Raw genomic sequence first — 25,222 nt, 5'->3', positions numbered from 1 at the left:
TCTTATGAAGACAGACTGAGACACCTTACAGTAGAGTACGGGGTGATCTAATATTGGCTTATCGTATACTGAACGATGACCTTGGTATTAACGTGTCTTATCTTCTATTTCCGTCTATGACTGATCATTTGAGAGGACATTCGAAGAAAGTTCAAAAACGGAGATCAAATCGTTTACGTCTGGAGTTCCGTTTCTCGCACCGAGTAGTGAATTACTGGAATTCTCTACCGGAACACGTAATATCAGCACCTTATGTTAATATATTCAAAATGAGATTGGACCTCCAAAGTATTACAAACTGCAAGGACTAATAAAGGTCGATAGACCTCCTATCCTTATTATAATTGAGGACTGAAGACTTTCAATTACGCGCTCATCCTGGAAGTGGTCGACACAAAATTGACCTTGAGTTATTTGTAAATGGCATATGTAAGTTAGCTTATGAGATTTCATAACATTGGAGATGAACTGTTATCATACTGCATGACTTTCCAAAAAGGATGTTACGACATTGGGCAGTGAATATATGCTCATTGTGTTCCCTAATCCCATTATTCAATGTACTGATGATCGTATGTTCAGAGATTTTCGGAACTAAAAATGCAACAGAAGCAACAAACAAAAGCAATACGATAGTATGCGTCCGGATGTATTTTTAAGAATTTCCAGTCTTCCACTTCACCACGGTCGCACGAGATTTTCTCACTTAATATAATTTGAAATTTGATTTAAGTCTGATAGCTCTTGTCAGTGACCTCAGTAATAACTTTGATCATAGCAAAACAACCATCATGAACTCTTAATATTTTTCGACTGGTCAGCCAACATATTGAAGTTTTTTGTCCTACACAGACGCTGGTTTACTATTGAATATTCGTGTATATAGTTCACAGACTACAGGACACTAGTTTCACGTAGGAATCAGTGAATATCACTGCTAAAAGCTAAAATATTTGATTTTGAAAGGTTTGCCACACTGCATTGCCTTCAAGCTTCGCATCCGTAAAATCCTTTGGTTTTCATGAGTACAGTGTAAAATTAATGTTTTGTCAACCAGATTTTTATTACATGATATACCTATCGTTTTAGAGATTAGTAATGCAAAAATCGGTGAAACTCTACTTTATGGACGACCTTTGAACGAATTTTTAAGTGACCTTGAGGACATTAGCCAATCAGAAGAGAGTTAGTATGAAGTGAAAATATATAATAAAAAAGTGATGATTTACAATGGATATTCTTCTTTTACATTATTTAAGAACTTGTTGAGGTTTGATATAGGTTCAGAAGTTTTGAAATCATAGTGCATGCGGTATAAGAACTCGTCCATATGACTCCATAATAATCGTCCTCTGGAGCCGTGGTAGGGTCTTAAAAAATACTTCAGCCTAGACCACATGCCCTCAATGTTGTTTGTATGGACTCCCCGTCGTTGGATCAAAGAAATGACGTTTGTGCACCACCACATGATGCACAAAACCAAGTCTCGAGAGGCATCTATACGCTTTCCAATCATCGGTATAGCCGCAGCTAATGTTACTGGAGACTTTATGGTCCAATTTGCAACGATTATCATGGTTTGTCTTAGCCTTAGCCGTGACCGGGCAAAAAAAGTGCCAGTTCGAGCAGATTTTTTTCTCCAACATATAGTACAACGAAATACAATGTCATCGCGACAGTCTGCACACCGTGCTGCGGTCATTTAATTGCCGCAGTCACAGACACAGGAACTTCTTAATAGTCCCATCTGCTGTAGTCTCTCAACGATCACCTATTCTCTAAAATCTGCTGTAAAACGATCGAATGTGAGCATCTCGCACTGAACTTAGCGCCGTGACCTTGAAATTCCCTAAACGCTTCTGATTGGCTCGTCCATAAATTAGAGTCCTACCCAAAAATCTAGTTCTTGCCTACCACTCTTAATTTCAGTTCGTGAACGAAGTCATCATCATCCTCACTAATTGCACCCCAAGTCGTTTCCATATATAAGACGTAAAGAATTGATACATCAATTTTTTTCTATGCTCAATGCCTGATCGTTTGGATGGTTGAGAAATACAAGGTATTAGTCCTGAGTGATCTTAAAGAAGCAATTAGCGTTACGGTAGGGGACGTAAATATTTTCGAATTACCACTCAATGCTCTGAGAAACTTTCCACTTTGGATCGTTTCTACTACACAAAACTACTTCATCCGAATACTTTAAGTACGTGTGTAGTTCTTGTGGTGAGAATTTGAACTGTAAAATATTAGACTAAGGAAATGTTATTCCTAGAGATCAATCTACAATAAAAATAATTAAAAATATCAATGGATAGCCGTATAATTGTTTAGGGTAGCTAATCTAGGTGAGGACAGAAACTCTTCGTTCTAATGTGTTAGACTCAGTGTAAAATTTCGACTCTAATTTTTAATCATATTCCTTTTAGTCAACTTTCATTTTTCTAAATTAACATTCATTGTCAGTCTCGGCGGCTACTCTTGTTCGATCGAAAAGAAGTAGACTTACTGGGCGGCGAAAATCTGTTTTCTAAGCTGCAAGTAAGCTTTTTTGTGTTTTTTTTATATTCAAGTAATTGAAAACAGTCCGATTGAATTTTCCTTGTTAATTTCACTTGGCTTCTTTTTCAATGACTGAATCGGTTTCTTTCGTTACTCAAGTTTAGAAGGTGTAAAATTGGTTTGCATTCTAACATTTGTATCTCAATAGCTCATCGAGTTATGGTAGTGGGTCGAATCATATGCATCATAGATCCAGTAAATCCGACAAGTAACTTGTGCATTGTTATTAGACTGCATGTTTTTCGTTTCCCCTAAAATTTAAGGACCCTACTTAACAATCAACGATTGGAAGATTTCAGGACACGAGGAAAGTAACTCATTGCGTTATTGTGGAATAAACATTGAAAGTTTAGCAATGACGATCTTTTTGACGATATCGTTTGCTAATGTTATACACGTGTTGTGGTTTATTAGAAAACTGATTTGTGCTACTTCATAAAGTGTTCGGAAATCTCAATTATGAAATAGATTTTACTGTTTCTAATCATTGTCATTACGAAACTTCCATCTACTAATTGGAAGTTTCGAACACTTATGCTCTTCCATTTTGTCCACCAACAGCCTACTCTTTATCTTATATGAATACAACTAAACACTCGAGAAACGTCTGTCATATACAGCATAGAACCCTTTTTTGTCTATATCGGTTCAAATTATAGCACTCCATCAGCACTGTGAGATGAAATTGTGATGGCGAACCCTAGAGTAGTAGATGTGGCAACATCATTAGTGGTAATAGAAAAGAATGGGAATGCAATATATAATCTACTAGAAAAATATAAATTGATGATTTAAAAATAAGTAGAACTATAAGGGATATGGAAGCTTGGGATCTAAAAGAAAACAAGTAGTAAATGCACCTGCACCATTGCAAACGATTTTAAGTCATGTCAACAATCATAGTTATTTTATAAATAAAATGATGTTAATTCTAAAGTTCCTCTCTGGTAAACGATTAGTGAATACTCATGTTATCCTGTGCATACACATTTTCAAGTGTTTAATTGGGTGAAGTAAAATGTTGAACATTGTGGAACGACACTTCTTGATGAGCTTGGAAAAGAAACTGACTTAGTAGTGGTCATAGTGACGTGGGAGCGTAACCTTATGGCGAGGGTTACAACTGCCTAAGGCCAGTTACACGGCCTTTCTGTGAAAAGTTTGTAATGTGCGAGTTTCAGGCTTCACGAGGCCTTAAAGACGAAGTCAGGAATCCGCGAGGTAAGGTGAGGTGTAATAGTTTAAGAGTCTACCTTCCCTGACCCCCTCTTCATTTGTGAAAATGCAGTATCGTTGCAGCTGACAGGTGTTTGGGCAAAAAGTCTTGCTGCTGTCTCATTCTACAGCCAGCAGAAAGACTTCGCCCTTGAACAGTAAGTCGCTGCTTTCAGTCTTACCGTTCTCCAACCAACTTACCTGGCATGGTAGGACCTAAAGGACTGACTATGCTAGCCAATGTCTCGATCGTGTTATCGCGGTAGACAATCTGAACCACCACTTCAAGGTAGCACCTACGGTCGAAAAGCACAATTTTTTCCATGAAATACCTTTATCTTGGAATATCTTTCCGTACTGTCCAAAATACAAAACAAATACCTTGTGAATATGGGGTTGTTCAGATTGTTGAATTGAGTTGAAATTATGGACCTAATTAAGCTGGAACACCTGAGATCACTTGGTGGCTGTTTCATCCTAGTATAAAATGCAGCAGTATCTACAGTCCCTCACATAGTAATCGAACCCAGAACTTTTTGTCTTCCAATTTGATTCAAATAGCTAATAAGTATTTAATAATATTAAAATTGACAGCCATGAAGTCACGGACCTTTATTATCTCATCTTCTACTTTAGTTGAAATATCCAGATGTTAGTTTATCACACATACAAAATTAAGGAGTTTTGTATGCTAAACAATCAAGTTTTTTTCCTGTGACATCGTTTTATCACTTAGATTTTTGACATCTACTTAAGGTCTCTAAATTCATTGAGTTAGATTTTAAAGGCCTTTTAAATATTAAATTAGCATTTTCATTGTCCTATTTTTTGTGCACTATGGGTTGTACCACATAGTATTCAGTTATAGTTAACGTTTGTTTGACTGCTTGGTTAATTCATAGGGAAATGGCAGCTTTACGTCATAGGAACAGCTGTAAATTAACTTTTAAACAAGGACTATCAAAAGACACTGGTTGTGTTGCACTTTATCAGGAGAAAAGCTACACGTTTTTGTATAGCATAATATTTACCCCTTTCCGTAAGGCATAGAGCTATTTGAAGGGCTATTGGAAAGCATTGTCAGTTAGTTTAACTCATAATTTCGTATAATACATGTTTTGCGAATAATGGATTATTTTTCAATACCTTGATAGACCGTTAGCACCAACTGCACAGCATATGGTCGTGGTCACATATGGTTTGGGGATTCTTATGGCTTTGTACATCGTGTAGATCGGGGCTTACACATAACTTCATTTCAAGCTCACGACAGCTGTGTTCACCTAATGCATCAAATGAAGGAGCATGATTTACTCATAACTATTGGTGTAAGTTCTCATGAAAAACTAGTTTTACATACTACTTTTCCACTGCTCCTATGAAAGTCTACCCTTTTAATTCTCACTGTTAAGATTTGTTTCGCTATCTCAGTGATTTGTAGACTTACCTTTGTCTTCAAAACTGCGATATGTTTTATTGAGTACCAGAAGGCAATCATCAATGACGTGGTGTTTTTAACCAAATATTTTACCGGGTTAAGCAAACTTCAACCATTATTTCACGTTTTATCTTATACTTTTGAATCAGTTAGTTAGTTAAGTCCTGTGAATGTAGTCCATATAACCACCTAAGCCCAATGTTCATTCTTTTATCTACATGTCTTAAAGTTTTTCAAATCTCTTACGTAATTATATGTAAGTTTCCTCCCAATTCTAAAAGTAGACTGTTGTGACTTTATGAGCCGCTTGTTATCACGTAATCTATTCGCCAATCAAAATACTACTTATTCGCTCTTATACTGTACTAAGCCAATGACGTTCGACCGGTCTGATCAGCCTAGCGTCTTATTGGTCCGTTGCTCGCCTAGCCCTTCCAGCTGAGTCCAGAATGCCAATAACAGCCTCCACTATGCGAATCATTTATTTCAGACATACTGGGTTTATATACCAAACAAACAGACCTCAACGCTGCATAAAATAAGAAATAACATTCATACACAATAAAGCCAAAAAGTGGCTGTGAACGTGGGAGGCAGTAGTCAATAAACTGAACATACAATAATATTCTCTAGATCAAAATAAAGCTTATAACAAGGGGAATATAGATATACATAGTCTAGTTACTGAATATTTATACCATAAGAATATATAAATAATATTAGTCCATTAATACGTCTCAGACGTTACTCGTAATGTAATTATTATTATTATTATTATCAGCTTTATTCAATATTATATCTTTGGTACAATATAGAATTCTCAGCGTAAAGTATTTCGACAAGTTTCCGTTTCTTTCTTCTTGGTCAGTCCTGGCGATAAATATCGAGTGATCGCCAGCTAGATGTTAGTAGTTCAGTAAATAAACATCTGAATAATGTGCATTCTTTTCGTTGTATATTGCCAGCAACCACCTTGTCTCTTATTGAGTTTTTTGTAACTTTGACAACGAAAGGTTGTACACTTTTCAGAAACGCAGCAGAATAGGTTATGCGAATAATAAACATAATGATATATTAAAACAAACAAAAATAGATAACTTGTTGAAATATCTAGATGGCAGGAACAGGTAGCCCAGATGCTCAAGCGGACCGCCATTTATCTTCACTAGGATATAACGTAGACACTAGTTGGAACCTGACCGGTACTTGTATCTTCAAATATGGAGAAATAAAACTTGGGTCCTGGGCTTTCTGTCAATTATGTGTAGCCAAATACCATGTAAAAATTTTGAAGTTTAATGGAAGAAAAAGGTTATATGTTTTACTGCAAAGTCGGATACCAAATATTCTCAAGACCTTTCTGTCTCCGTTCTTCATTGTCGAACAAAGTAAATTGCTTTTAACAATCTACGATTGGTGTATGATTGCGTCCAGACATTCTGATCTGTTAAATCTTTGATAATTACTAACGGTGAAATAAGCTTTCAACGTGTCTATCATCTAAAATATGTGGATACCTTTCTTAACATACTAACGTACTTTTATGGATTTTGTATTTTACATCTATTCAGGAAGACAAAACAAAGGAGATCAATTTAAAAGTATGGAACCTTACAAAAGTAAGTTAATTTATTTACATATTTCTTTGTTGACAGTTTCTGTATAATGTAGTTTTGAAAATATAATCACGATAACATTGGAGTACTTTCTGATTTCTAACAACCTTTGCCACATACCTCAGAATCAAGTCCAAAAAATGTGTATGATAAGACACGTATTATGTCTCTTGTTTTTATTATCCAATCCCCATGATGAACCAGTGCTTTATTTATGAAGCACGACTTTCAGCTTCTGGCTTCAAGGTGCAAACCTTCCACATACAGCTTAGTTTATCAGCCTCACACACAAGCATATGCTTCAGAGCCGAGTTCATAAACCAATATTTCATTATCACTCAAATTATTTCATTAGCTCACTCATAATGATATAGTAGACATGTTATTAATCTGTAAACATCATTTTTGTCAGTTGATGAGTATTACCATACGAAAATCTTTTTCTTCGATTTAGGAGCAAACTAGATTTTATTCTTAAAGTTGTGATTTGTTTAATACTTCGAAACTAGTATCGTATTTTCGATAACTCCATTGTTTTTTGTTTTAATTTAGTGGACAAATAAAATGACACCATTTTGTTGTCGGGTCACATCGGTCACTCCCTCTGGGCTTCCTCTTGCTTACGTAAGTTAAAATGATCGTTTCTACCCAATGATAAACTGTGGTTTTATGTTTATGGAGAGCCAAGAAGATATTCAGCCTACCCAAAATCATTTGCTTTCATTTTACCAAGCTAGTAAATCTTGTTAAAAGTATAGTTTGCTGACCTACTCTGTACATAGACTCATTTTTGTGTATTATTTATGCACAATAAGCGAAAACTCCATTTATACTGTTATTACTAGTGACATTTATAAGAAACGTTTTCACACCTATGATGAGTGTAATTTTGAATTATTAAAAAAGTATTATATACATCAATATCGTGGACTGCACGTAACATGGGAAATCAACTTTTTTTGTGATTTGACTACATTATCTACAAGCGTCAATGTATTATCCTGTGTAGGTGGGTTGTAGAAAAAATTTTTTCAAGAGGTATCAAGCTTGATTTGTTGCTTCTAAACTAAAGCCATATATGACATATGATTTATATCTTCAGGTTACGCTTTTCCTTACTTTCTATACATTTTAAATGTTGTCATTAACAATACGGGACTAAAAATTTCCGCCATTTAATCAAAACTAACATTCATTCACCATGCGATCAATTCTAGATTTATGTATGAATTAATAAATGGCATGATAAATGATCATCTGGTGATATGTATTTCTTACTTAGATATACTTAATTCACCTAACAAGTGAACATCTCGGAAACGTTTAGTTATTCTGGTTCGTCAATTTTCAGACACCAGACGATGACAAAGAGCAACTGGTTACAAAGTGTCATTACTGTATCATTGAAGTCGTTGTTCTGACATACTGTTAATGAAATGTGGTTGACTATTGCTTATAATCATCACTGAATTAGAAAGATCCTTCCAAACAGTAATCATCGAATAATGTTAAGCCTTCCACAACTCACACTTTACTAGCTAGATTGTTATCGTTATTCTATATTCGTCAATAAACGCTTGGTAAATAAGCATTTCACTAGTTTGTTGGGAATGCTAAATCGCCAAAGGTAATGTATTGTGGAAAAAACCAGTCTTAAAATTTACATATTAAACTCATTTTTGTTCATTGATTTTCAATGTATTTTGGTTGTTTTATTCACTACAATTTTGTGCTTAAGTGGCATTTACTCGGTCGATACTTTTTGTAATAAATAATTATTGAATTTAATCAATATACAATTGAATTAATTCTTCCAAAAATATTTTAAATAAGTTTTGTCTCATGGAGTAGCTGGGGCTCAGAGAGAAGAGACCTACTGTGTCCGGCATCAGATTTTTCATAGGACTGCAGAAATACTTTGGTACTATAAAGTTTGATATTCTACTACTTTTCTATCTTTATGTTTCAACATCACACTTATATTGTATCCTTATTTCTACAATCAAAAGGTTACTTGTTTGGCTATAGACGAAGGTCTTCATTATATTGTTTTGGGTCATGTGAATGGTATAGTTCAGTTATTCAAAGGAGATATCACTCGTGAAAGGTAAGTTATTGTATAGTTAACTTATGATGATATTGTTTGTTTTAAGACAAATATACTGGCTTAAAAATTAATCTCGGAAACAATTTTCATTTTTTCAGTCTTTCAAAGATAGTTTACTGTGAAACCACTGTGTAGACATTTGTGAGTTGATAACTTTAGTGTTTCCAATCGAAGCCGGTAAAGACAGTCAAAACTTATAAATATATTAACAGATTTCTAATAACATTAACAATATAAAACAACATAACTTATCGATAATTTGTTCAACCTTTTGACATTCATCATATTCTATTCACCAATATTTTATTTGTTTCTTTTAGGCAATGTAAACGTTCTATTCTCTATGAATTTCTATGTCCTGTCACTGGGTTAGGTTTATACGTCCCAAATCATCATTATCATCAACAAAATAAACAACAAAATTGCGCGAATAGTGATCTTTCAAATATTAATCAATGTTTAGATCCTATTGTTTTCGCAGCTTCAGAGCAAAGTTTGATGAGTTTCGTACTTGGTCAAAGAGAGAAAATTAAGTATAAGGTAGGCTTATGGATATTGGTTTTGTACAGGTCGGTTGTAAATTTGTTTTTTCTTCCACTTAATTGGTTTGGTTTATTAACCAGTTGTATACAACGTAGCTCGTATTATGGATGTCTATTAGTGCAAGTTGTGACACCTCATAGTAAGAAAGTTAGAAAGAAACGTTATAAGATTGGTAGGGAACATAATTACATCGGCTTAAGTGTTAACTAAACATCATAAATTCACTAAAGTTGGATATTGGTTAGCACTGTGATCCATTACACACGTTTCATCCTATTTGAGACTCGCCAGGTATACATAGCTAGCCTCTGACCAACTTCACTAAAATACATGTTAATATTTGGCAATATTGAATCAATCCACTCAGGATTCACACGTGCCAAATACCCGTCGACGGTGTCAGTCAGTCAGTCAGTACAACGTAGAACTTCGTACGTACGTACATCAGTTCGAGTGGCCACACCACCTTAACACAGAGATGCAGTTGTCGATTCAAATCCCGTAGTGGTAGAGGTAGCAAGAGTATAAGCAGTAATCGGGAAGATTAGGGTTTGGAGATGTTATTTAAAGAGTATAATCCAGTGAAATAAATTTGGAAAGAGGAAAAAAGGCACATGAAGAATTCAGAAGATTAGAATTTGGGAGAACACAAAGAGTGGATGCACCTGCGCCATTGCAAACGATTTTGAGCCATGTCATTCAGGGTCTCTAACCATCGGTTGCTATCATCTCGTCGTCCCCAACCAGGTAGTCTACACCTACGAACATGACTCAGTCCACTTGTCAGTGACTTCATGGACTTGTGCCATGTTTTGGTCTGGCCGCCTCTAGCTTTCCTCCAACCTACTCATATACCACTGAACATAGCACGTCGAGGTAGTCGGCCGTTGGGCATACGTAACACGTGTCCCAGCCATCTCAACTGATGAAGTTTCACTACTTCATCAATTGATTTGCCGTCCTTACCTAGTACCCGTTTCCTAACAACTGTGTTACTTACTCGATCGTCCCATGATATACGGGCAATGTTTCGAAGACACCTATGATCGAATACTAGTAACCTACGAATATCCTCTACTCTTACCGGCCATGTTTCACTGCCATAAAGTAGGACGGGACGAACTGCTGCGCAGTAAACACGTCCTTTGGTTGATAGACGGATATCTCGCCTACGCCATAAATGACGCAAGTTGTCAAAAGCTAGTCGAGCCTTCTGTATCCGTGCTGAGATTTCGTCACACACCAGACCACAAGGGCTGATGAGACTTCCAAGATAAGTGAAGCGGTCGACACACTCAACTACTTCACTCCCTATCATTAGTTCGGGTGTCGATGTAACCCAATCCTGAAGCAACATTTTGCATTTGGAGGGAGAGAATCGCATCCCGAACATGCTTGCATTGTTGCTTAGAGTGGTCAGAAGACTCTGCATTTTGTCAGCGTCTTCACCAAATAAAACTATGTCATCAGCATATTCTAAGTCAACAAGTGAACCTCCCAGTAGAAGTTCAACCCCTGGAAATTTAGATGAGGAGAGTGTTATCTCTAAAAGTACGTCGACCACAAAGTTGAACAGGAATGGGGAGAGTGGACAGCCCTGACGAACACCACTTGAGGTAATCAATTCTGATGACAGTTCGCCATAAGCTCTCACTCTACCAGTTGTGTTCGAGTAGAGAGCCTCTACAAGGTTAATGTACTTCTTTGGTACTCCTTTCAGTGACAAACACTGCCATAGAACCTCACGATCAACAGAGTCGAATGCTGCCTTAAGATCGAGAAATACTACCATTGTGGGGCGTCTGAATGTGTGTCTGTGTTCTAGAACCTGACGTAGTGTGAATATCTGGTCTATACAACCACGTCCAGGTCGAAAACCAGCCTGGTTTTCTCTAGTCTGCTCTTCACGAGCTTTGATTAGGCGTCGAAGTATTATTGAGGCTAATATTTTAGGCACTATATTAGTCAAACTGATTCCTCTGTGATTGTCACAAGAGGACTTTTGTCCTTTCTTATAGACTGGCACAATCAGTGATTGAGACCAGTCAGATGGGATTACGTCTAGTTCCCAAATTCTACCTAAGACCTCGGTTAATCTCATTGCTAATACTGGAACACCATCCTTAAAAACCTCAGAAGTAAACCTGTCAGGGCCTGCTGCTCTCCCTCGTTTCAGATTTCCTATGGCTTTTTCAACTTCGTAAAGGGACGGAGGACCTACATTAACTTGCCATTCAGGTTGACTAGAGATCGTGGGAAACCGAAGTGTGGCTGAAGGCCAGTTGAACTGATCCCTAAAGTGTTCTGCCAATCGATCCAATCTCCTGGATTGAGAATGAATAATATGTCCATCTTTCCCTGAGATTGTTTCGCTAACGGTCGGGTTCCTAACTCCGGTTTCCTTAACGAGTCTGAACAATTGTCTGCTATTACCTATTGCCGCTGCCTTTTCCATCTCTCTTGATTTCCTACCCACCACTGTTCGCGATCATTGCGTAGGCTTCTTTTCAGCTTGTGCTTAAGCTGACTCCGCTCTTCATTATGTTCAGAGCCAGGTGGAATGAGTTTCCGAGCATTTATCAGTGAGATAGATGCTGCTGAGATCCAGTGTTGCTCCCTAACCTTCTGGTTTACCTTACTAGCAAATATCACTGCTGTTTCCACAGCTTTTCGGATATCATTCCATGCTGCATCGGGGTGGGCATCACATACATGGCTGCCTAACTGTTTTCCTAGTTGTTCCTGAAATATACTCTTAGCTTGACTATCATTAAGTAGGCCCCTAAGAGGTTTCCTTGCAGCGTCTTTCCTACGTCCAGTAAGACGCAAGCAAATACGCGCTCGCACTAGAGCATGATCTGAATCTAAGCATGTGCTCCAGAATGAGCGACAGTCTTCTATCGAGCCCCTCCATCGGTGGCTGATAGCGATGTGATCTATTTGGGTCCAACGTTGGGACGAATTAGGGGGTCGCCATGTTAAAAGATGTTTTTCCTTATGCTTAAAGTTAGTATTTGCAAGGAACAGGCGGTTATCTGAGCATAGCTGCAACAGACGGTCGCCTTTATCTGTTCTTTGAGCTACGACACCATAAGATTCACCTAGGTGTCTTTCCCTATCGCTTAGTTTACCTACTTGAGCATTAAAGACAGCGAACAAACGACTGTCTACTGGGATCCACTCTAAGAGAGCTAGTTTTGCCCTAGGACTCAATGCTATACCTAAGCCGGCGAGGCCACGGGAAGCAGAATCAGGGCTTCCAGATACACGAAGTGTGAATCGAGTCGGTTCTTTATTTTGGCATGGTGAGGTCAAATGAATGATGCTACTCGGATTCTGTATGCGCGTTTCGGAGACGCAGCACACATCGATGGCGCGGGATTCTAAAGTCCTAACTAAGGAAACCTGTTGTCCTACTTGGCAAAGTGTTCGGACGTTAAAAGCTCCAAAGTGTAGTTTAGAGCGTGGTTTCAGGAGACCAGGAATAACGTTCCGCGTACTCGAATCGTTTGCCCTAGCGGTGCGAGGTGATAAAGAGATGTGAGGAGGGTTAGTCATGGAGATAAGAGAGGTATTAGGAGGTGTAGGAAGGATTTGAATGTGACCAACTTGGTCTCGTGTGCTGTTACGGGTATGAGGGCTGATGTCACTTCCCGGCTGCCCACACCGTGGAAGGGTATTTCTTGAGGTGTGTACTTTTAGAGATAACACTCTCCTCATCTAAATTTCCAGGGGTTGAACTTCTACTGGGAGGTTCACTTGTTGACTTAGAATATGCAGATGACATAGTTTTATTTGGTGAAGACGCTGACAAAATGCAGAGTCTTCTGACCACTCTAAGCAACAATGCAAGCATGTTCGGGATGCGATTCTCTCCCTCCAAATGCAAAATGTTGCTTCAGGATTGGGTTACATCGACACCCGAACTAATGATAGGGAGTGAAGTAGTTGAGTGTGTCGACCGCTTCACTTATCTTGGAAGTCTCATCAGCCCTTGTGGTCTGGTGTGTGACGAAATCTCAGCACGGATACAGAAGGCTCGACTAGCTTTTGACAACTTGCGTCATTTATGGCGTAGGCGAGATATCCGTCTATCAACCAAAGGACGTGTTTACTGCGCAGCAGTTCGTCCCGTCCTATTTTATGGCAGTGAAACATGGCCGGTAAGAGTAGAGGATATTCGTAGGTTACTAGTATTCGATCATAGGTGTCTTCGAAACATTGCCCGTATATCATGGGACGATCGAGTAAGTAACACAGTTGTTAGGAAACGGGTACTAGGTAAGGACGGCAAATCAATTGATGAAGTAGTGAAACTTCATCAGTTGAGATGGCTGGGACACGTGTTACGTATGCCCAACGGCCGACTACCTCGACGTGCTATGTTCAGTGGTATATGAGTAGGTTGGAGGAAAGCTAGAGGCGGCCAGACCAAAACATGGCACAAGTCCATGAAGTCACTGACAAGTGGACTGAGTCATGTTCGTAGGTGTAGACTACCTGGTTGGGGACGACGAGATGATAGCAACCGATGGTTAGAGACCCTGAATGACATGGCTCAAAATCGTTTGCAATGGCGCAGGTGCATCCACTCTTTGTGTTCTCCCAAATTCTAATCTTCTGAATTCTTCATGTGCCTTTTTTCCTCTTTCCAAATTTATTTCACTGGATTATACTCTTTAAATAACATCTCCAAACCCTAATCTTCCCGATTACTGCTTATACTCTTGCTACCTCTACCACTACGGGATTTGAATCGACAACTGCATCTCTGTGTTAAGGTGGTGTGGCCACTCGAACTGATGTACGTACGTACGAAGTTCTACGTTGTTACTGACTGACTGATTAATTACATTCATTAATATGAATTGAAAGAGAAAGACACTTACAAAATCATAAACTGAGTACGGAAGCAATTTACATACCTGGAGAATTATAAATTGTGTAAACTGAAATAAAACTCAAAGAATAGAATATGGTTGCATCATTCTCGTTGATTTTCAACCAAGTGACCTAAGTTTGTTTTTCTTAATATCTTGTCATTTTACTTGTAAATTCTATAGTTCTCAAAATTAAAAACTGATATGCGAGACCTGTGATATTTTCTAGATCATGCTTTGTTACATTTTATGTTTTCAGGTATAAATTATATATTGTTTTAGATATGATATTTTGTTATTAGTATGATTTTGTTATGCTTGTATACGTGTTACGTTGATATTTTCTATCTAAATTCTATTTCGTATAAAATTTTAAATAACATAGTACGTTAATGAATTTGCTTCGAAAACCTACTACACGCTTTGATCAGTACTGTTCCATATCCTCAGTTTCACTTTTAAATATTTTTCATATAAATGTATTTGTAGACTGTACTGGACCGCTTTGGAGTACGACCTCACTGTACAACTATGCTATTTACTGATGATATTACTGGAGCCAGTCCTCAATTTGCTGTGGCATGTTCAGATGTGAGTTTGTAAATTACTACCTAAAAATATCACAGAATCCGTGATTGTATAACATAAAATAGGCTGATTATGCTAGGCTAAATTGTATTATGGTGATATACCATTTATTTTATAGCCATTCTTGCAAGACTTAATAACTATTCATGTATATTGAGCCTATACATACACATACATCAATTATTACTGTATAATATTTTTTTAAAGGCTGTATACTTCTACAATTGGGATGGTAGGGGACCTTGTTTAGCTACAGATGGCGAAAAAATTGCTTTAGAAACATACAAAAATTATTTGATTATACTGAAAAATACCGGGTAAGTTACTGTTTAAATATCTATTTCATCAATGTGGTTTTAGTGAGGTTTCTCTCAATCTTCTTTCTATCTGACAATACTAACATTATTTCCCACTTCATAACAGATGGTAAAATAAAGTTTCATTAGATGTGTATGTTAGGGTTCCAAATGATTTCCAGTGTAGCAAGTTTTAAATTATCGAAAAACTAAGTATAATATTTTCAAAATTCAAGGGTATCTATATATTGGCAATCTGAAAACAATCTGTTTACCATTATTAATTACTGTAAAATTATTACATCCATATTTGAAGTACTTTTTACTACTTATCCACCTGGTGTGTTTACGACTTCATGGGAACTCATGAAGCATCTGAGATCTTTAGTTTATCTGGGCTACTTTTATGGACTTCAGTTAACACAATCAGTCATACTCAGTGTAGAAATAGACGCACACATATCGGTTCAGGTTGCCACATCATATCAGAACAGCGAGATGCAAAAGCAGTGGAAGGAGTAACAGTATAAGTGGTATTAGAAACAATTAGGCATAGACACTGTGACTCGAGAAGAAAGTATGAAATATTGGAATAAAAATGGCAAATTGTTATTTCGAAACGTAGAGTCTAAAGAGAGACAAAGAATGGTTACCTGCTTCTGTCTGGGCACCCGGGCAGTATCCCAGCCCTCACATAAATCGAATGATTTATGTGGCGCATATTTGTTTGGTGCCTCCTTGTACCAATGTTTATGTGTTTAACTAAATAAATAAATAAAGTGATTACATCTATTCCATTGTGAGCCATTTCGAGCTATGTCAACCATTGTCTCAGACCATTAGTTGCGATAATCTCGCTGACCTCTTCATCAGAATAATCTCTTAAGATACGGGTCACTTTGTTTCGACCATACCGAAGTTCATTGACTAATCATTAATTGTTGATTACTATCTTGTTTTGTGATTCTACCACTTAGTGATGTGGTTTCTAGTTTCATTGAAATAAGAATTTCGATATCCTCAGTGCCCCATACCAATAAGTTTATTGTGTTAACTCATTTACTGAGACTAGATTCGATAGTGTTATTAAAATCTAACCATTAACTAGGTTTTTGATTTAAAACCAACCTCGCCTATTTTTGGTGCAATGAATTTATACTTTAAGCAGTATATATCTTAACCTACCATGGGTAATTTATAGCGATAGATTTGTGTGTATTTTTTAAATCGAGTATTATGTAGTGTCAAAATTGTCCAACTCCATCATTCTTGCAGATGCATCATTTGACCTGGTAGTCAAATTGTGCTCAGTTAGTGCTTAATTATATTCACTACTCAAGATCGCCATCTTGGTTACTAACCTTTTACCCATTTCATAAATATAATTCAGTCGTTACATATTCTTCCATCAATCAAACATCTAAACGCCACGGATAAGTTGTATTTGAATCTCCAGATTCTGTGTATCATTTACTGAGTGTTAACAAGAAGGATTTAAACGTGTTTGGTTCTGTGCTATCACTGTAGTACATCATCTGACTGTATTTAAATTTATACACAATTCTTCACCTAACCCATTTTGGTAATAATGTTATTCAAAAGTCAAATACGAAATGCAACAGGAATACTGCATTTCATCCAAGTGTTCAGTAAGCATGAGTTTAATCACACCCATTTAGATTGGTTGAATGAATCAGTAGATCTATATGGATCATTGCATGAGCTAATGTAGTCACAAAATGGTTAATTAGATAAGTGGTAAACAAACACATACATACTCCAGGCATACACATATAGTAACGAACATGAATATAAGTGAATAGCTTTGCTCACGACAATAAATACAATGTGATTAACACGATCAGAAACGACAAATTCAGTCGTTTTCTCTTTTTTATCTGAATAGTTGGGGAACAGAATTATGAAAAAGGTGGCTTAGTGGTTAAGGGACTTTCAGCCGCCGAGTCCCAAGTTCGAACTTCACTCCAGCTACTTCTGTTAAGGCAATTTGGGTAGCTTTACTAACCCTCACACTTAGAATGTGTCTCGTACCTAATTACCTGGTGAATAAACTAATTTATTATAATAACAATGATTATTTTCGTACTATGTACGAACCAATCAAAGCTCTTTCGCACATATATGTTAGTAACTGTGGCGTGCTTCTTTTTTCTTTCTTTTATTTCTAGAGAATCACTAGTCAATTCCTATAACCCATTTCTAAACTTATCATATAAAAATAAAGATATAAAGAAATCATTGTCATCCTCATCATCAGCTGTAGCAACAACAAACACTACTGCAACGACAACAGCGACAGGAACAACACTTCCACTACCGCTCCCATCATCTCAATCATTTAATTATATTACTTCGGGTACAATTGTTATCCAAGATTATAATAATAAATTTGTTGCTGGTGAATTTCATTTCACCTACTTCAAAGCATTATTCATTGAGTGGAATGGTATTTATTTATTGTGTGGAAATGAATGTTTCAATCAATCAATAGAAGATACATTGAATAATAAAAATGAGGATGTTGTTGGAACAACTTCGAAAGTTTGTGAAGTTGTTTTTATTTTTATTCTCTTTGTCTTTTATATTGATTTTAAACTTTGGAGTTCATCTTTACTTCCCTGAGTTAGGATGCGTTACAATCCATACATGTGCGAGTGTTACTAGGATTGGAGATTTGTTAAGATAGTTTAATTTGGAGATAGTTTACACCTCAGGAGTAGACAAGGCGTTGCTTGTGCACCGTGAACGATAAGGTGAGCAGGTATGTGGTTAGGCGTAGGGTACTAGTAGAAAATGGTAAATCAGTTGATAAGATAGTGAATGCTTATCAACTGAGGGTGTTTAAGATGCTTATTACGTATGCCTAACCACCATCTACTTTCAAGATCAATCTTCGCTGTTGTAGAAGTACGTTTGGGGAAAGCTAGGTGCTGTCGAACTAAAAAGTGCCATCGGTCCATGAAATCATTGACCTTTAGTCTGAGCCTGGTTGACTGATGCAGATTATCTGCTTAGGGTATGCAAAATAACCTGAATCAGTCGTTCGACACGTTGCGTGAGATACCTTAAAATCAATCACATTGGCGAAACTGCTTTCACACTTCATCTCACTCTAAATCATGAAGGCCAGTATTCCTTTAAACACTCCTCTCCACTTTGTGTTTTCAAACTATATTATCAATGTCTGTTCTTTCTTGTTATCATTGCTACTGCATTATTTCGATTCCTTTACTATTCATCTTGCTAATTTCATCTTGTCGTGTTAATGTGATATGTCAGCATTGGTAAACGCTCATTTTTTTCATGTTCTATGTTTAGCAATTATTACTGACTGACTGGTACCACAAACTGTTTCCAGCCAAACAGCTATTGGAAACTAAGAATTAATGGGCAGCACTTTCGTCCAAATGTAGGATTCTTAAGACAAGCGCATCTACGACCCTACCATGGATTAAACTTAGAACTTTTCACAAGAAAAGGAGAGTGGATTATTTCAGATCATCGAATTGAAGTCTAATGGTGGAGATTTCTAACTTTAATCAACTCCCAAAAGATTTGTAAAGTGCCATCCATCACAGTACCAACATGGTGTAGACGTTTTCAAGCTGTTGGTTAGGAAGGAGTTGACTATGTGATCCTCTTGAAGTTGCAACCACATGTAATGCATTGAATTGCTCTGGTTTCGTCAGCATCTCAGTGTCATATTTCAGATCTATCAGTCGTCTACATTCCACAGTGACTATTTGTGACATTATCGGGGGTATCATCTCAACTTTACTCAGTAGATGTGCGCGGGCGCCAGCATTTAGAGGTTATAGTTCATAGATAAAGAATAAGACAATTGAATTAGTCGGTTATACCTCAAAGTGTTCACTTTCTGCTTAAGCAATGGCTGCATAAGTGACCGCGTTGTCAGTTTCTCATTTTCTGAGCCTCATACATTGATATTACGTACTAAAAAGTGAACACTAGTCTTCGAAAATCTGGGACAATATTTTTGATATCTCTTCGGAACTCGGATCGCGTGGTTTGTATTGTAATATAAAACTTGGATGCCTTTCATGTTCTGTGTTATCAAGATCGCTCATCAGTCACCATATCTTCCATGCATCATGTTGGTTTGCAATCAGTCAGCTACATCGTAGGACCCGGTACATATATGCACCGGTTCAAGTTGCCACACCTCATTAGCATAACGAGATAATCACCAAGTTCATAGAAGTAGTTACTTCAATGGTAATAATATATGAAAGAAAGGTTGTATATCAGGATGTAGTACAGGAAGAAAGAATTAGTTGGTAGAAAGAAAGGATTAAAGTAATTTTAATCTCACTGTTTAAGGGAAGAAAAAGAGTGTATACACCTACACCATTGTGATCTATTCTGAGCCATTTCACCCAGAGTCTTCAACAATTGGTTACAATAGTCGCGCGGACCCCAACTAAGTAATCTGCATCTAATAACATGGCTAAAACCAGAAGTTAGTGACTTCAAGGACTGATGACACGTTTTGGTTTGGTCGCCTCTAATTTTTTTCCAACCGTCTCCAACACTAGTTAGCGTTACGCGCCAACTCAACCCGGAAGAAATCTTTATGATGTTTGAACCAAGAATTAAAAGTTATGTTGGGAAACGAATCATGGAAATCTTCAAAAAATATTATTAGCGATTCGTTCAGCTGTTGATGTCTTGTGGAATGTAACAGGTTGATTCAACGTCGTGACAGATGGATGTTCCGACGAATTTTCATCTGTTATTGAAACAATAATTTCATGTCTGCATCAGTTGAGATTTTCCTTCAAATAACCACCTTCAATTGTTATAAGTTTAATCAGGAGAGATTTTTTTAGGACTTGCACCGGATATCTCTAGACCTAAAACTCATGAATTACCTCAGTCACCATTGTTAAAATCTGCTCTTCGCAACACAGTGTGAAGATATCAACGCAATAGTACGCAAGACTAAGTGATCTCAATATTAACTTCAATGAGTAAACATAAGTTATAACTCTTCAAATTATGCTTCTGTACAAAATATTACCGGAAAAATAAGCACGAATTAATGTCATAATGAAATGGAAATAATCAGTTTCTCAGGTCAATTGCGCTTCAATCAACTAAGAGCCTGCTAATCGTATCCATGTTTGGTCTTTTTAATATTTGTAGGTTGTATCAAAAGTATCGGGGGTATAATTTCGAAGGTTCATTGTTTGTGTTCATTCATTGAAATCACCCTTATGTTCTCAAAATCTTGTAAACGGTTGCGTTAATATTTTCGAATTGAACTTCGACAAAATGTTCGTCAAACTTCAGTAAGTACACTATCACTGCTCACGTTCAGACACTTCGAAACACTGCTCAAGATCAGAGTTATAAAGGGATAAAATTATTGTAATAAAAATTAATCTGTCCGTAGAAGTTCATACAATGATGGTAAAATATCTCACTAAATGTACTGCCAGCAAATTGAAACACCCGACAAATTGAAAAAAAATACCGAAGTGTGTTGAAGAAAACTTACAAAAATGCTATGTACTAAGAATCTCTCAGCACTTCATAAGGAAGATGATTTCGTGGGACTGAAATAAGATACCTCAAGAAGATAATCACAAAATCAAGGAAGACAAACTTGTCCTACGGTTATGTTTGTATAATTTATGGTAAAAAAATAGCATTCTTTATACACAATTTTTCTTTACACTAATTAATGACTACATGAAAATAATTATAAATTTCGTACTAAACAAATATTAAAATCCAGTGAGTAATTGTAAGAATAAAGTAGAATAACGTACGGAAATAATTAGCAACTCATTTTGTCAAAATAAATGGAATGTTTGATTGAATTATTCTGTAATTTTCCTTATGATCTCTTCTTTTCACTATTCAGTTAATTTCGTATAAACTTTGTTGCAGATGATTTGTTTAACTGAAAAAGATACTCAAATTAAGTTGGACATGTTATTTTCAAAAAAGAATTTCAATTTAGCTATTGAGTAAGTTAGGCACATGGTATTGTCAAGTTATTATTGTTATTTTCGTTGTATAACACACTTCCATTTGAACCAACAGCGAATATTTAACATTGGGCATAGGCAATGAAAAAAGAGAGGTTAATTCAACGTTATCGAACAAAAACCAACTCGTTTATCGACTAAATGTGGTAGTAAACATCCTATTTACTGTTATGAAGTAAAGAAAAATTACCGTAGAAACAATAACTAGTCATTATTGATACACTCAGAAACATTATATATATGTACGCATACGTTCACTTGACATACACATTTTCATGTAAAAGGTTTACGTGTATTGAAGACTGATTGGTATTAATAGGGCATCGGTGTTAAACTTCGGACTCTATTCTTTATGTTTACATCAAAACAATATATTGTAATTTGAGGATCCTTACAACCAATGAGAAAAACTGATATCTTACATACTGGTTGGCGAATTTGATGCATTTGGAATATTTGAAACTAAATACCTGTTTATAAGTTATTGTTCTGAATCTCGAATGTAAAATGTTTTGTTTTGGCTTTTGATATCTCTCGGTGGCATGCCTATGGCTAATTGAACTTATATCTGATTTTGCAAACTCAAGCGATAAGTTACAACAGTTGAAACGATATTTGGATGAATCCACCTAGCGGAGTTGTAGAACCCTGATTCCACACCATTGGGAACATTAGCTCCAGGATCCTAAGGGAACTAATGGCGTATGAACCTGTTGTTGTTCACCGGCGACCATGAGATCGAACCTACTAACGTTGCTCCGTTGCCTTAATGATTGAATCTCTAGGTCCAAGGCTTGGGGAGTGATCTCCTAAGAAAACCACCTGCTTCGGTTTGGGAAACTGGACAGTATCTCGGCCTTCATACACATTTTCTGTAGTGGATATATATTTTGATGCCTCTTTGTATCAATGTTTATGTGTTTACATAAATAAATCATAAATGTATCGAGACCGCTGACCGATATCATATGCCAAGTCACCAATTAGAATCCTAATTCTAATTTTGGTCTATTTCACGTCTACCATTTCCTCGTCAGCCCAATGTCTTCGAATTGGCCAAATGCACATCCGATCAGCACTATTAACCTTGAGTCAGCAGCTAGGTTCCTATTGGTCCACCATCCTCAAGTCCCTTTCTTTGTCCGGCCTTGAGTCCAAAAGCAACAGCCATCTCCTATTAACTTTTTACTTTGAACTGTCGTGCTTTACATACAAGCATATCGGAATGCATAAAATGAAAATTAATAAAACAAGCCAAAGATGGCTGTGAATGAGGAAGACTGTAAGTACCAGTCTGACAACATAATTAGAAGTAGCAAATCACATAACAGTACTTTGTATGTTAACCGAAAGCTTAAGATAAATGGAAAATAAATACATGATAATTTAACTACTCAGTAACTATAAACCAAAATTATAATCAATGAATTTCGACGATTCCAACTTTTACACTATCTTTCTGTTATTACAACAGTTTACTTGATTCTTAAGAAATATACAAATATTTTGTCAAAAATATGGGTTTCGTAAGTGTGAATATGTTTAAATTTCTTTGGCTATCTATCATTATCTCATCATGACAAATTCGATAATTAATAAATGTAACAGTTTAACCTCTTGTTTATACATATTAACCCTTATGTATCATTTTTATTATTAAGCAAGGCTGAAACATATGAAAAAAGTCCACAAATTCTCCTCTAAGTACTCAAATACCTTTATATATGGTTATTATCTCCATGTAAATAAAATATATCATCTGGATACCCTAAACTATTCAGCAAAACAACCTTAAAATACGAAATAAAGTAAATGTAACCTCTATTAATAATATCAACAAAATTTACTGGCAGTTCTTAACTCAATTGATAACTCTTAAATATCACTTTCATTCAACTGTACAAAGTTAACATTTAAATCTATAATTTGTTGTTTTACAATGCATGATATTGTTAAAATATCATATTCTAAATTGTTCGATTATTATCCTAACTCAGTCGTTCTTAGGGTTGACTATAGAAACCAAGGCAAATTAGCATAATTATCTAAACTAATTTTAATATCTATATTTATTTTCTGCTAGTGAAAGTTAGTAAAATGAAGTAATTTTTCTAAATTACATTTTAGGATAGCTAAATCTCAACATTTTGATGAAAATGAATTGGCTCACATATTTTGGCGTTACGCTGATCACCTTTATAAGTAAGCTATGTTCATAGAATAATCATTTCACATATAACTTATCATCTGATCATTATTTTTATTTAATTCTTTTAATTGGTTTGTTTGTTTCAAGAACTGACTAATTAGAAATTTAAAATATTGTTACTAGATCTCATAATTTCCTGTCAATGATTTTATGAAACTAAATTTTTCAGCATTCATCAGTATTATAACCTTGTTGTATTTATTTATTTATTTTAACACATAAACATTGGTACAAGAGAGCGCCAATATATATGCGCCACACAAAACAATGAGAATTCGAAGAGACAAAAAAAGGTAAGGAGCGTAAAAAAAAGAACAATAGCGAACAGATTAGTGTAAGGTAGTGTAATAATAATAATAGAACAGTTGATGTTTTCACTAAGTTTACGCGGTTGTTACGGAAATGACTAACAATCGCAAAGACAAATGACTGGTATAGCTTCATATTATTAACAATCTGGCTCAAAAATTGGTTATCAGTAGACAGAAAAATCGCCTGGTTTGAGACTAATGTGAGAATATCCGCCAAGTATTTCAATTCCAGTTGACACAACTAAAACACGTCATACCTCAGGAATCACTTAACGCTCTCACAGTTTTTTCCTGCAATCAGGATTATGGTTAAATTAACGGAAACTCAATAATTGCAGGGATCAATATGGTTTCATCGTGTTTTTTATTTGTATCTTACGGCCTCGATCAGTCCCAATCGATGCAGTCAAACTAAACGACATTACTCATTATTTCAGTCTTTAGTAATAACAATGATAGGTCGCTTTACCTGTGTTCATCCCTCCAACTTGTCTTCAAGTGGAAAACCAGCCTCTCCGTAAAAGTGTTCACTGATCGAGTCGATACCACTTGTTCGAGTAGGATATTTCAGTCACTGACTGCTCAATAAGAACAAGGTCCAACTCTGAGTTTATTCAGCTGCCGTTTACGAAACTTTTCAATTGCCCAGATGATTGGTCCTGTCGGAAACAAAGGCTAAGACATGTTAACGCAGAAATCATTATTTAAGATAAGGAGCGTCAATATGTGGTTGTATCGAGTTCTTATTTATTTATTTGAACACATATATATTGGTACAGGAGTGCGCCGAATATATGTGCGCCACACAAAACAATGAGAATCTAATAAGAAAAAAAAGTGAGGAACGTAAAAAATGGTGATGATAATAATAATAATATAAAAAAAACAATAACGAAAAGATTGGTGTAAGGTAGTGTAATAATAATAATAGTAGGGGAACAGAAGGGTACAATCAGAAGAAATCTTTGAGTTAAGGAAGATATAACCACTTTTTTTATGAAGAAAGTAAAAGAAGGTTACAGCAGGATCGCCACTGGCTTCTATTCTGAGCCATATCTGATAACGTCTCTAGCCACTGTGTAGCAGCATCTCTCGGACCCCAGCCAGGAAGTCGTGAAGAACCAACAGAAGCCAGCCCTTTGCAGCTTTCTCTCATACCACGACACCATGTCATACACTGACCACCTCTCCACCTCGCCTTTTCCAACCAGTCCCAGAGTCGGCAAACAATGCACGACGTGGAATTCTCTGGGACGACATTCGGAGAACATGTCCAAGCCACCGAAGTCGGTGTTTCAAGATGGTAACACCAATTGGATTATCGTCTCTGCGCCCGAACACACGATGCCGAATCTCTGCATTATTAACATGGTGTTGCCACTGGATGTCGACAATCCTTCGGAGACAGCGATGGTCAAA

At 36.4% G+C, this 25,222-nt stretch overlaps 1 protein-coding gene across 1 annotated transcript in view; it reads left to right on the top strand.

The window, feature by feature from the left end:
• Positions 1–393: 393 nt before the first annotated feature.
• The window catches only part of VPS11 (Vacuolar protein sorting-associated protein 11), a gene marked incomplete at its 3' end in the record, with an annotated part of 50,403 nt that continues 25,574 nt past the window's right edge, over positions 394–25,222 (top strand). The window contains exons 1-12 of the mRNA XM_035731193.2: positions 394–429; positions 2,467–2,541; positions 4,932–5,105; positions 6,787–6,834; positions 7,384–7,455; positions 8,841–8,938; positions 9,259–9,478; positions 14,851–14,952; positions 15,157–15,266; positions 17,435–17,807; positions 21,183–21,262; positions 23,411–23,485. Coding sequence (XP_035588286.1) covers positions 421–429; positions 2,467–2,541; positions 4,932–5,105; positions 6,787–6,834; positions 7,384–7,455; positions 8,841–8,938; positions 9,259–9,478; positions 14,851–14,952; positions 15,157–15,266; positions 17,435–17,807; positions 21,183–21,262; positions 23,411–23,485 — 1,436 coding nt within the window. The 5' untranslated portion in view covers positions 394–420. The remainder of the gene's footprint in view (positions 430–2,466; positions 2,542–4,931; positions 5,106–6,786; positions 6,835–7,383; positions 7,456–8,840; positions 8,939–9,258; positions 9,479–14,850; positions 14,953–15,156; positions 15,267–17,434; positions 17,808–21,182; positions 21,263–23,410; positions 23,486–25,222) is intronic.

This window comes from Schistosoma haematobium, chromosome 1 (genome assembly GCF_000699445.3).
Source record: "Schistosoma haematobium chromosome 1, whole genome shotgun sequence".
In the NCBI taxonomy this organism is placed as follows: Eukaryota; Metazoa; Platyhelminthes; class Trematoda; order Strigeidida; family Schistosomatidae; genus Schistosoma; species Schistosoma haematobium.
This window is presented reverse-complemented; position numbering and strand designations above follow the sequence as displayed.